This window comes from Podarcis gaigeae (assembly GCF_964106915.1).
Source record: "Podarcis gaigeae genome assembly, chromosome: 4".
In the NCBI taxonomy this organism is placed as follows: Eukaryota; Metazoa; Chordata; class Lepidosauria; order Squamata; family Lacertidae; genus Podarcis; species Podarcis gaigeae.
In genome coordinates, this window is record NC_139677.1 from 98,264,341 (window position 1) to 98,277,142 (window position 12,802).

Sequence of the window (12,802 nt, forward strand, 5' to 3'; positions counted from 1 at the left end):
GGAGGAAGTGGAAGACAGGAGTGCCTGGCGTGCTCTGGTCCATGGGGTCACGAAGAGTCGGACACGACTAAACAACAACAACAACTACTTCTTGTCTGCCACCATGGGAGGGGTGAAGCCTGACAGATAATGATTTTTATACTGTGTCTAGGGAAACCCAGGGATTCCTTAATGAGAAATGCAGTAATGGTAGGCAACCCTTTCTGAAATCCAGCTTCTTCTTGCCCGTCTTCCTTCTGCAACCCACAGGCCCCATAAGGAATGGCCAGGCAGGTACCGGAGCCACAATGCCTGCGAGGCACAACCGGCCCTACTATTAGATTAGATAATTTATTATGGGCAAAGACCAGCTCACATAACATAACACAATAAAAACAGTGTTCATAAAATATACAATATACAATATAAAATATACAATCGGAGCAGATTGCAGCAATAGCTCATGAGTTAAAATTGAAATATATACATACACCCATATAGCTGAGATTTGGGCTACCATAAAAAATTGACCCTGAGACACTCCAAAGGGCAACTTCAGCATTTTCCTAGTAAGCTATTGTCAGGGAACTGCCATCGGAAAGACAGGAGGTGGAGAGGCTCTCAGAAGGCAGGAGAGAGTCAGCAGCGGAGGAAGGCACCAGTAGGGGGAAATCGGGAAGTCTTAAGGAGAGAGAGATGGAGGCATGGCTCAGGGACTCTTCCAGCAGTAACAGCGGAGGAGTTTCAGATCCTCCCATAAGCACCCCCACTCCTCGCCGGAAACTGTCGCGCCGAGAATCCAGACGACGCGTTTCCGTCAAGGAACTTTTATGTTGGAATAAATTCCGTAGACGCCCACTGTCGGATTCTACCAGCGACTGACGGAGCCATGCTTTGGGGGCTCCGTTAGAGACAGAGGTTGGCTGGCTAGCCAAACCCCGGAGGGATCAAGCTTTACGCACAAGCAGCTCATTATCCCATCATAGCAATCCGACAGTCTCTGAAAGCAGCTTGTGCAAGCAGAGGCATCATGAGCAACCCAGCCGGAACCGGAGGAGCAGGAGCTGGAGCTGGAGCGGGTCCAAGCCTGGAAGAGAGGTACAGGGCGTTGGAGGTCCAGCTCGCGCTGCAAACGGCGAGGCTCGAGGAGAGGAGGGCTCAAGATGTGGATAAGGGGAAAACCACCCCACTCGCAAGAAAGGTGCCTGGATTGGTGCAGAAATTTGGGGGGGATCCCAGGAACTATCAAGCCTTTAGAACCGAGATGCAATATGCTCTCAATCTACAGTTTGATGACTTCCCCGATGAGGATTCTAGAGTGGCGTACGTTATTGGCCATCTAGAGGGATGGGCGAAGGACTGGGTTAGACCCCTGATGGCAGCCAACAATGAAATCCTAAAGGACACGAGGAAGTTTTTTCGCGCCATGGACCTGATGTTTTCCAGCGAGATTGAGCAGGGAGTGGTGCGCAGGCAGTTAATGGCGTGTAAACAGGGGAGCCGATCTGTACGTGAGTACTGGACTGAGTTCACCATGTTGATACATAGACTGGGTTGGGACCTAGCGAGTGAACCTATTCAAATGCTGTTTGAAGAAGGGCTCTCTCCGGCCATGAAAGATGAACTTTCCCGGGCACCTAGGGCGGAGTCTATGGACCAGCTGACTAAATCTGCACTGTCCATAGGAGCGTGCCAGGAGGCAAGAGCTTTGGAAAAGCGGGAAGGAAAGGGGGAACGTTGGAAGGATTTCCGCATTCCAGAGATTCCGGAGCAGCCTTTCCCGCCAGCAGAGCCGATGGAACTTGGAGCAGCGCGCGCGCGCGCAGTTTCAAACACCAATGAAGGGCGGAAGAAGGAGGGAAAGAGTGCCAAGAAATGTTATCTCTGCCAACAGCCAGGTCACTTTGCCAGAGTCTGTCCGCAAAGAAAGGAATGGCAAGGGATGGCGGGAACTGTTGGGGGGAAAGAGGAAGAAGAAATAAAGGAGCAAGTAAAAGCCAACGCCTGGTTGCCAACATCGGGGCACAGCAGCCAGGCCAAGGAGTAGTGAAAGTGCCCACGCCGGAACCCCCAAGACCAGCGCTTGTGATAGAGGTGTTGCTGGAGCTGCCAAACGGACACCCACTAAAGATAAAAGCGCTATTGGATTCAGGCAGCTCCTGTAATTTCATGAGTAAGGCGTTTGCAGCTGAACACCAGATACAGACTATCCTGTTAAGTAACCCTCTGCAGGTGACCACGATTGATGGGAGGGAACTGTTGGGAGGAGAAGTGAGCCAACAGACTGTACCAATGATAATGAGGGTGGCAAGACACACAGAACTGATAGCGTTTAACGTAGCCACCTTGGGAGGAGCTCCTATTATTTTGGGGATGAGCTGGCTGGCACTACATGATCCGCTAGTAGGCTGGCATCAGAGGGTGGTTTCCTTTGGATCAGCACATTGCCTAGAACACTGCAAGGAGGGAAAGGCTCAGGAAGGGGCCAAGGCCACTCTAGCAGGGATGGAAGTAACGGACAAAGGGAGGGTGCCACGACAATACGCTGACTTGATTGACGTCTTCAGCGAAAAGGAAGCAGATAAACTGCCCCCGCACAGACCTTTTGACTGTCAAATTACCTTACTCCCAGGAGCACAATTGCCAGTGGGCAAGCTGTATGCAATGTCAGACAGTGAGATGCAGGAGTTAAGGGAGTTCATTGACAAGAACCTCAAGCGAGGTTTCATCAGAGAGTCACGAGCGGTGGGGGGCAGCCCAGTGTTCTTTGTGGACAAAAAAACACGGATAAACCCAGGCTTGTAGTGGATTTCAGGGCCCTAAATGCAGTGTCAGAACCAGTGACTTTCCCCATGCCCAGAATTGATGACATTCTGACACGGGTTAGAAAAGGGAAAATTTTTACCAAGCTGGACCTTAGGGGGGCATATAATTTGATACGTGTGAGAAAGGGGGATGAGTGGAAGACCACTATGTTCACCCCCTTGGGGGCTTTTGAGTACTTAGTTATGCCTTTCGGATTACAAGGGGGCTCGGCCTGTTTTCAATCATTCATGAATCACGTCCTGGGGCCATTGCTCTACAAGAACTGCGTAGCGTTCTTAGATGACGTCCTGGTGTACTCAGAGAATGAGGAGCAGCATGTGCGAGATGTAAGAGAGGTACTGAGCAGGCTGCGAGAAAACCAGCTGTGGGTGAAACTGGAGAAGTGTCAGTTTCATACCAGGGAGGTGGAATTCCTGGGGTACCGGTTGTCTGACAAGGGATTGGCCATGGATCCCAGCAAGGTTCAAGCGGTACTGGAATGGAAGACACCAAAGACCAAGAAGGACGTGCAAAGATTCCTGGGCTTCGGAAACTTCTATAGGAAGTTCATCAAAAACTTTGCCCACTTAACGGCGCCCATCACGGATTGTCTTAGCAGCAAGAAGAAATTTGTTTGGACGGAAGAGGCGCAGCGGGCGTTCGAACGATTAAAGAAGGCGTTTGCGTCGGAAGAGCAACTGTTGCACGTGGATCTACAGCAACCAATGAGAGTGGAGACTGACGCGTCAGACCGAGCGGTGGGGGCCGTGCTTCTCCAGCCGGGAAAAGATACGTCAGAATGGAGACCGTGTGCCTTCTTCTCGCGGAAGTTGAACAAATCCGAGAGGAACTACACAGTATACGACCGAGAACTGCTCGCCATTCATGAAGCATTCCAGAGATGGCGGCACTTGCTGATTGGGGTGCAGCACAAGGTTCAAGTCAGAACTGACCACAAAAATCTGGAATACTGGAGAACAGCCCGAGTGCTGAACCAGAGACAAGTGAGATGGGCCCAGGAGTTCTCCAAATTCCATTTTGAAATTCGTTACATGCCAGGCTCGGAGAACGTAAGGGCGGACGCTCTTTCCAGGAAACCTGAGTACTTAGAGGGGGAGGGAGCGCCTGAGGACCACTGGGTGTGTGGGGCGGCATTGGTGGGGCAGAGGGAACTGATAGTGAGTACTGAGAACGATGAATACGCCCAAGAGAAACTCAGAGAACTCAGGAGGACAGAGGAGAACACAGGGGGGTTTGAAGAAAAGAACGGGGCGTTGTATTACAAAGGGGCACTGTACATACCCGATGGGGAACTGCGGGGTAGAGTACTCAAACAGTTGCACGACAGCCCCACAGCGGGGCACTTCGGACAGCACAAAACCATGTGGTTGGTTACCAGGGAGTTTTGGTGGCCCAAGGTGAGGGAGGACGTACGGGAATATGTCAGGGGGTGCGACAGGTGTCAGCGAGCGAAAGGGGAGAGGCTGGCACCAGCGGGGCTATTAGAACCCTTACCCACACCAGAAAGGCCATGGGAGGCAGTATCCATAGATTTTATGACGGACCTGCCAAAATCCAAAGGCAAGACAGCTGTCATGGTGGTGGTAGATCTATTAACTAAGATGTGTCATTTTATAGCCTGTTCACATGCGGTCACAGCGGAGGAAACCGCCAAGTTGTTTGTAGAGCATATTTTCAGGTTGCATGGCGCCCCCTTGAGGGTGGTCAGCGACAGAGGGAAACAGTTTACTTCCAGGTTCTGGAGGAAGCTCATGAGCTTACTGCACGTGGAGGTCAATTTTTCAACTGCCCGGCACCCAGAAACAAATGGGCAAGCGGAAAGGGCAAACGGAATTTTACAACAATACCTGAGGTGTTATGTAAGTGACCGAGAAAATGATTGGGTAGATAAGTTGGCCCTGGCAGAATTTGCCTACAACAACGCGGAGAATGTGTCCACTGGGATAAGTCCCTTCCTGGCAAACTATGGGTGTCATCCCAGGGCATTTCCAGGAGAAGGAGGGGAGAGGTGGAGTGTACCGGCTGCAGAACACTTTGTTGAAGAGATGGAAGCGATCCACCGGCAACTCCAACTTAACTTAGAGAGGGCCAAGGAAGAATACAAAAGGCAAGCAGACAGAAGCCGAAGGGAAGGTGAAACCATTAGGGTGGGGGACAGGGTGTGGCTATCCACCCAAGGATTGCCGTTCAAGGGAGGGTGTAAGAAATTAAGACCCAAACGGCTGGGACCCTTTGAGGTCATACAACAGGTCAATCCGGTGGCATTCAAGCTCAGATTGCCCAACCACATGAAACTGCATCCAGTATTTCACAGGTCTCTACTGTCGCCATACCGAGAGGGGCGAGAGTTGGGGGAACGTGAGGGAGAGGTCACGCAAACACCAGTAATAGAAGAAAGGGAACGCAACCCACATGTGGCAGGAATCATTGATTCCAGGTGGAGAGGGAATCAGGTGGAGTATTTGGTAGAATGGGAAGGGGAAGCGGAGTCGGAAAACACATGGGTACCGGCAGAGGAGGTCAATGACGAGATTTTAATAGAAACGTTTCATCAACGGTTTCCAAGGAAACCTCAGCCCGTGGGAAGGTTTAGGAGGGAACACTTTGGCACAACCGATGAGGAAGAGGAGTTTGAAGGGTTCCCAGAATCAGGGCAGGAAGAGGGAGCAGAATCTGACGAGGAAGAGAACACAGAGAGAAGAGAAGGGGGGCAGTGGAGAGAAGTGTTCGAATCCTCTGATGATGAAGAGGGTTCTTTCCGGGGTTTTCCACCCTCACCGCCAGTAGAAAAGGGGGCGGGAGGGGGTGAAGGGGGCCCTGGAGGGGAGGTGGATGTCAGGGAACTGCCATCGGAAAGACAGGAGATGGAGAGGCTCTCAGAAGGCAGGAGAGAGTCAGCAGCGGAGGAAGGCACCAGTAGGGGGAAATCGGGAAGTCTTAAGGAGAGAGAGATGGAGGCATGGCTCAGGGACTCTTCCAGCAGTAACAGCAGAGGAGTTTCAGATCCTCCCATAAGCACTCCCACTCCTCGCCGGAAACTGTCGCGCCAAGAATCCAGACGACGCGTTTCCGTCAAGGAACTTTTATGTTGGAATAAATTCCGTAGACGCCCACTGTCGGATTCTACCAGTGACTGACGGAGCCATGCTTTGGGGGCTCCGTTAGAGACAGAGGTTGGCTGGCTAGCCAAACCCCGGAGGGATCAAGCTTTACGCACAAGCAGCTCATTATCCCATCATAGCTATTTTATTCTAAAGGATGATCCATGCCTACAAATCTGGGCGCAGAATCTGGCTACCAGCCATGTCGTCTTATGATCTTTGCCTAAGAGGAGAAAATTAAGTTTAGACTTGTCTGAAAGATCGGCGAGCCTCTTCAGCAAAGGATCAGTGGTGTCTCCACAGATCTCAACATAAAAAGGACACCTAATAAATATATGTTCGAGGCTTCCTATTTCCCCTAATGGGCAGGTGCAAAGTCTCTATGTGCTCGGGACCCTTCTATAGGAGCCTTCCAGAACCGGTGAGGGCAAGGCTGAGCTTCTAGCAAGAGTAAAAGCCCTTCTTGTGTTTCTGTATGTGAGGAAATAGAGATATGCTGCTGGAGCGGCTATGTATCTCCCGTTTTCTATGGTTTTATAATCGGGGACCCTTGTACAGTCCTGTTGTCTCTCTGTGTCCATGACGCCCTGCTATCAGGCAAAGTGAGGTGACAGCCTCGGGTGGCAGGTTAAGGAGGCTCCCAGCAGTTCCTAAGCCCTGCCCCTGACCAGTCCCTTCTGTTGGAGTACAGAGATGTGTCTACCACATATCCTGGAAGATTGAGGAAGGACAAAAGTGCATAGTTAAATTATGGGATTTACTCACACGAGAAGTAGTGATGGCCACCAACTTTGTTGTTGCTGTTGTTGTTGTTTAGTTGTTTAGTCGTGTCCGACTCTTCGTGACCCCATGGACCGGAGCACGCCAGGCACTCCTGTCTTCCACTGCCTCCCGCAGTTGGGTCAAACTCACGCTGGTAGCTTTGAGAACACTATCCAACCATCTCGTCCTCTGTGGTCCCCTTCTCCTTGTGCCCTCCATCTTTCCCACCACCAGGGTCTTTTCCAGGGAGTCTTCTCTTCTCATGAGGTGGCCAAAATACTGGAGCCTCAGCTTCAGGATCTGTCCTTCCAGTGAGCACTCAGGCCTGATTTCCTTCAGAATGGAGAGGTTTGATCTTTTTGCCGTCCATGGGACTCTCAAGAGTCTCCTCCAGCACCATAATTCAAAAGCATCAATTCTTCGGCAATCAGCCTTCTTTATGGTCCAGCTCTCACTTCCATACATCACTAATGGGAAAACCATAGCTTTAACTATATGGGCCTTTGTTGGCAAGGTGGTGTCTCTGCTTTTTAAGATGCTGTCTAGGTTTGTCATTGCTTTTCTCCCAAGAAGCAGGCGTCTTTTAATTCTGTGACTGCTGTCACAATCTGCAGTGATCAAGGAGCCCAAGGAAGTAAAATCTCTCACTGCCTCCCTTTCCTCCCCTTCTATTTGCCAGGAGGTGATGGGACCAGTGGCCATGATGTTAGTTTTTTTTATGTTGCGCTTCAGACCATATTTTGTGCTCTCCTCTTTCACCCTCATTAAAAGGTTTTTTAATTCCTCCTCACTTACTGCCATCAAGGTTGTGTCATCTGTTTATCTGAGGTTGTTGATATTTCTTCCGGCAATCTTAATTCTGGTTTGGGATTCATCCAGCCCAGCCTTTCACATGATGAATTCTGTATATAAGTTAAATAAGCAGGGAGACAATATACAGCCTTGCCATACTCCTTTCCCAATTTTGAACCAATCAGTTGTTCCATATCCAGTTCTAACTGTAGCTTCTTGTCCCACATAGAGATTTCTCAGGAGACAGATGAGGTGATCAGGCACTCCCATTTCTTTAAGAACTTGCCATAGTTTGCTGTGGTCAACACAGTCAAAGGCTTTTGCATAGTCAATGAAGCAGAAGTAGATGTCTTTCTGGAACTCTCTAGCTTTCTCCATAATCCAGCGCATGTTTGCAATTTGGTCTCTGGTTCCTCTGCCTCTTCTAAATCCAGCTTGCACTTCTGGGAGTTCTCGGTCCACATACTGCTTAAGCCTGCCTTGTAGAATTGCCACCAACTTGGGCAGCTTCAAAAGAGGATTAGACAAATTCACAGCTATCAATTGGGCATTATGTTATGCATTTCCCACTCCTCTCCCTTCATTGCGAAGGATTGCAGCTTATTGGTAGAAAACCTCTTTTGCATGCAGAAGTTCTCAGGTTTGATCCTCACATCTCTAAGCAGAGCTCTCTGTCTGAATTCCAGGAGAACTGCTGGCAGCCAGTGTAGACAATATTGAGTTAGATGGACCATTGCTCTGATTCAATATAAGGCAGCGGCTTATGTTCTTCTCCTGCTTAAATGTTTGGACTCTCCACGGGGACATGGCTGTCACAAAAGCCCCTGCCTTTCAAGATTTAGAACCCTAGGTCTTCCTATACGTAATGAGTTTGCATCACATTTTTAGGTACAATTATGGGAACCTGGGCTTCTGGTTTCACTGGTCTGCCGTCTTCCTGATCCTCGCTGCCGTCGTTTTCACCTATCTCTTGCTATTACTGGTAAGCACAACTCTCTTTAGATTAAAGGCTTGCCAAGGGGATGGTTCAGGTTGGCAGCCAAACCGAGGTGCAGCACTGAGGCTGTAAAAGCTCTGGGAGGGAACCATATCTGTGAAGACTGGAGTCATGGGCCGTGTAGGTGGCATAATGTGCACATCGCTTGTAGAAAGTATTGGGTTCAACACCCAACGTCCCTTGATTTGTTTTAGCATATTTGCCCCCGGCCTTTCAACCCAAAGATATAAGGAGATATTTGATAGCAGTATCGGAACAGGAATAGATTCTTTGAGAGACCCTTGAGAGCTGCTGCTATTCTGAACAGACCTGGGGTCTCCAACATGGTGCCCATGAGACGCAGGGCACCCTCAGACACCCTCTGCAAAGCCCACCAAGGCCTCCCATTCATCCCAATTTTTGAAGCTTTGGTGGGGAGTTTGCCTGTTTGAGGTGTGTGTGTTTCTGAGCATCACCATGAGAGTTCCTTAGATTTCCAAATGTGTCTCCGGAGCCATAAAAAGTTGACCACCACGGGAGCGAACTGTTGTGGACTAGACGGACTCATCTTCATATACTCAGCATATCAAATGATCTTCAGATTGGCTCAGTTCCCAATTTTGTGTAGCTTTGTGCTTTTCTAACTGCTCTGTGATCTTCGGATGAAGGGCAATAAATGAATTTAATCGAAATCTATACCCCCTCCTTTGGTAAACTTCATAGAACTCTAGCCCAATGGTTGCCATTAATTTGATTCTGAATTGATTTTAGAATGAATTGATTTTAGAATGTATTTCAATTAATAGATGGTGATTTTATGTAAACTGTGTTACTTTTACTGTTGTTAGCTGCTCTGAGCCCGGCTTCGGCTGGGGAGGCGGGATAGAAATAAATTATTATTATTATTATTATTATTATTATTATTATTATTATTTGTTTCCACAGATCATAGCAGTGTGTCTGATATCAGAGAGGCAGCGGTTGTATCTGCACTGGAGTCACAAGGTAAATCGTTTAACCTGCTGCCCTTCCTTGTACTAAAACGATTTCAGGCCCAAGTCTCTGTGTAGGAACCGGAGCACCCTCTGAACTAGTGCCGTAAGAGTAGCTGTCAGGGGCTCAGGAGCAGAAGCACAGGGGAGGGAGGAAATGGAGAGCGAAGGGGAAGAATCTGAGGGCAGCGTAGGGGAGTATGACAGTGGCCCGAGAGATTCCATGAGCCTCTCCAGCGAATCGGAAGATTCACAGAAGGGGGCGCCGGTGGCCAGGGCAAGGGGGGTCCCAAGGGGGACACTCCAGAAGCAAGGGGCCAGCGGGGACTCCCAGAGCAGCAGTTGGAGATCAGGACCAGCTTCCCCACCAGAGCATAGTGGGGGGGAAGAGTCCCAGGTATCGGGGCCAGCGTATCCCCCAGCAGGGAGAGAAGATGAGTCAGGGCTGACCACGCCTCCATCGGAGAGTCAGGCAACGGAGGGGAGGTCAGGTCCAGCCAGCATCCCGGAAGAGGGAAGCAGTGATAGAAGCAGTGTAACGGTCAGGAGGAAGGTCACTGGGTTGGCGCGAGAGCCAAGTTCAAATGTACAGGCGCGCGGGACAGCAGAGAACGAGGATTGGGAACCAGGTCCTAAAGCCCGCCGGAGGCAGGGGGAGGAGTCAGGCGACTCAGCGTCAGAAGAGTCCAGAAAGGGGAATGCCTCAGCGGACAGGAGGACCCAGAGGAGGAGAGGGCAGAGGAAGAGGTGGAGCAGGGCTAGAATCTTAAACTGGTGTCAGGGGGGAGGAGATTCAGACGGAACTTCGGCGGTCTAGGGTTTAAGACGTAGAGCTGCGCGCTACGGCTTTGAAATGGAAACTGAACTTCAATAAAGACTTTTGTATATAAGGACGACCTGGCGTTGGTCCTCTGTGAGCTGGGACCTTGGGGCAGCTCTGACAGTAGCTGAGACTGGCAAGGGGACCAGCGGCAGAGCAACTGTGTCAAATCATGCCAGAGCTCTGCTGGTTCAGGTCAAACCCCCCACCTAGTCCAGCTTCCTATTCTTAAAGTGGTCAACCAGGTGTCTCATTGCACAGCGTACAAGCAAGACTTGGGCACAACATAATTTCCCCCACTTGGAGTGCCCAGCGACTGGGCATACTGCCTCTGATAACAGCTTGATTGGTTGATTGTATTTCTCGCTGCGAGAAGTGAGGTTACAGGGAACCAGGCAGAGGGCCTTCTCGGTAGTGGCACCTGTTAAGTTGTGGGCGAACATAGCAGATGACACAGCAATTCTTCAAACAGCTCATTTATTCAGAGGCCAGAACTGAACTGAACTGAAGAGCTCAGTCAGCCTGCTTATATAGAGCTCCAGAACAACGTAACTGTAGCAACTTTCTAAACTATCCAATCACTGAACATCACTTTCAATCCTTCATTTGCATAAAAACTATCCAATCACTGAACATCACTTTCAATCCCTTATTTAAAACAAAATAAAAAAAAATCCTTCCAGTAGCACCTTAAAGACCAACTAAGTTGTTCTAGGTATGAGCTTTCGTGTGCATGCACACTTCTTCAGATACACTGTGTATCTTCAGATACTGTGTATCTGTGTATTCTTCAGATACTGTGTATCTGAAGAAGTGTGCATGCACACGAAAGCTCATACCTAGAACAACTTAGTTGGTCTTTAAGGTGCTACTGGAAGGAATTTTTTTTATTTTGTTTTGACTATGGCAGACCAACACGGCTACCTATCTGTAACTAATCCCTTATTTGCATAACTATCTACAGTATCCCCCTGCAGGCCCAGGGTGAGAACTTCAGTACATAACAGCAGATGTCAAGGCCCAGCAGATGTCAAGGCAATAAAGAACTATTTTACTTTTAGAAGACAACTGAAGGCAGCCCTGTTTAGGAAAGTTTTTAATGTCTGACGCTGTATTGTTTTCAATATTCGGTTGGAAGCCGCCCATCGTGGCTGGGGAAACCCAGCCAGATGGGCGGGGTATAAATAATAAATTATTATTATTATTATATTCTGCTCCACATTTCATTCAAATGAATCCCAAAGTGGCTTACGGACAATAAATAATAACAGCACAACAGAGCATAAACTTAGAGGTAAATCATAGCCATTGCAGCTACTAGTCCATGGGTAGGCAAACTAAGGCTCAGGGACTGGATCCGGCCCAATTGCCTTCTAAATCCGGCCTGCGGACGATCTGGGAATCAGTGCGTTTTTACATGAGTAGAATGTGTGCTTTTATTTGAAATGCATCTCTGGGTTATTTGTGGGGCATAGGAATTCGTTCATTCCCCCCCCCCCATATAGTCCAGCCCCCCACAAGGCCTGAGGGACAGTGGACCGGCCCCCTGCTGAAAAAGTTTGCTGACCCCTGTTAGTCATTGACTTTGAAGAATCAGAGAACTGTAGAATTGGAAGGGACCTCTCAGGGTCATCTAGTCCAGCCCCCTGCAACGCAGGAATCTCAGCTGAATCATACATGGTGGACGGCCACCCAGCCTCCGGCAACCGCACACTTGCAGGGTTAAGAAATAATTTTTAACTCAGACTGAAATTCCCAGGAGTCAAAAAAGGTTGTTTATGTATGCCACTACTGCGGCCCGTGGGATGCGGGTGGCGCTGTGGGTTAAACCACAGAGCCTAGGACTTGCCGATCAGAAGGTCGGCGGTTCGAATCCCCGTGACAGGGTGAGCTCCCATTGCTCAGTCCCTGCTCCGGCCAACCTAGCAGTTCGAAAGCATGTCAAAGTGCAAGTAGATAAATAGGTACCGCTCCGGCGGGAAGGTAAACGGCGTTTCCATGCACTGCTCTGGTTCGCCAGAAGCGGCTTAGTCATGCTGGCCACATGACCCGGAAGCTGTATGCCGGCTCCCTCGGCCCATAAAGCGAGATAAGCGCCGCAACCCCAGAGTCGGTCACGACTGGACCCTTTACCTTTACCTTTACTGTGGCCCATGTTTTGTTAGCCCCCAAATGGAAAGTGAGCAAGTAAGAGCTACCAAGGGTAGGTAAAAGACTTTAATGTATGCAACGACGGTGTGCTAATCCCCGGTGGGAAGGTTACCGTAGGCGAAGTCAAAGTCCGGTCCTGGGTCACTAGCCTGGAATCAGTCCACAAGGAGCGGGGCGAGGTCCGAAACAGGAAGCCGGGTGGGGACAGGAGCACTGGAGAGTCAGGTCTGGGTCCGGGCAGGAACAGGAACTCAACAACGACGTTGCTCCCACAACCTGGGACCGGGCTGACTGGCCTTTATCTTCTCTGAGGCCAGGGGCGGCCCCGGCCCCCAGGAGACCCACCTCTCCTGGCCTTAAGGCGAGCACTCCTCCTGGGAGAAACCAGTTCCCTTCGCCTCTC

At 49.9% G+C, this 12,802-nt stretch overlaps 1 protein-coding gene across 2 annotated transcripts in view; it reads left to right on the forward strand.

The window, feature by feature from the left end:
* GDPD4 (glycerophosphodiester phosphodiesterase domain containing 4) overlaps positions 1–12,802 on the forward strand; it is a 49,230-nt gene that overhangs the window by 11,057 nt on the left and 25,371 nt on the right. For both annotated transcript variants that reach the window (XM_083736804.1, XM_083736803.1), the window contains exons 4-5: positions 8,349–8,442; positions 9,382–9,441. In XM_083736804.1, the coding sequence (XP_083592930.1) occupies positions 8,349–8,442; positions 9,382–9,441 (154 nt within the window). The remainder of the gene's footprint in view (positions 1–8,348; positions 8,443–9,381; positions 9,442–12,802) is intronic.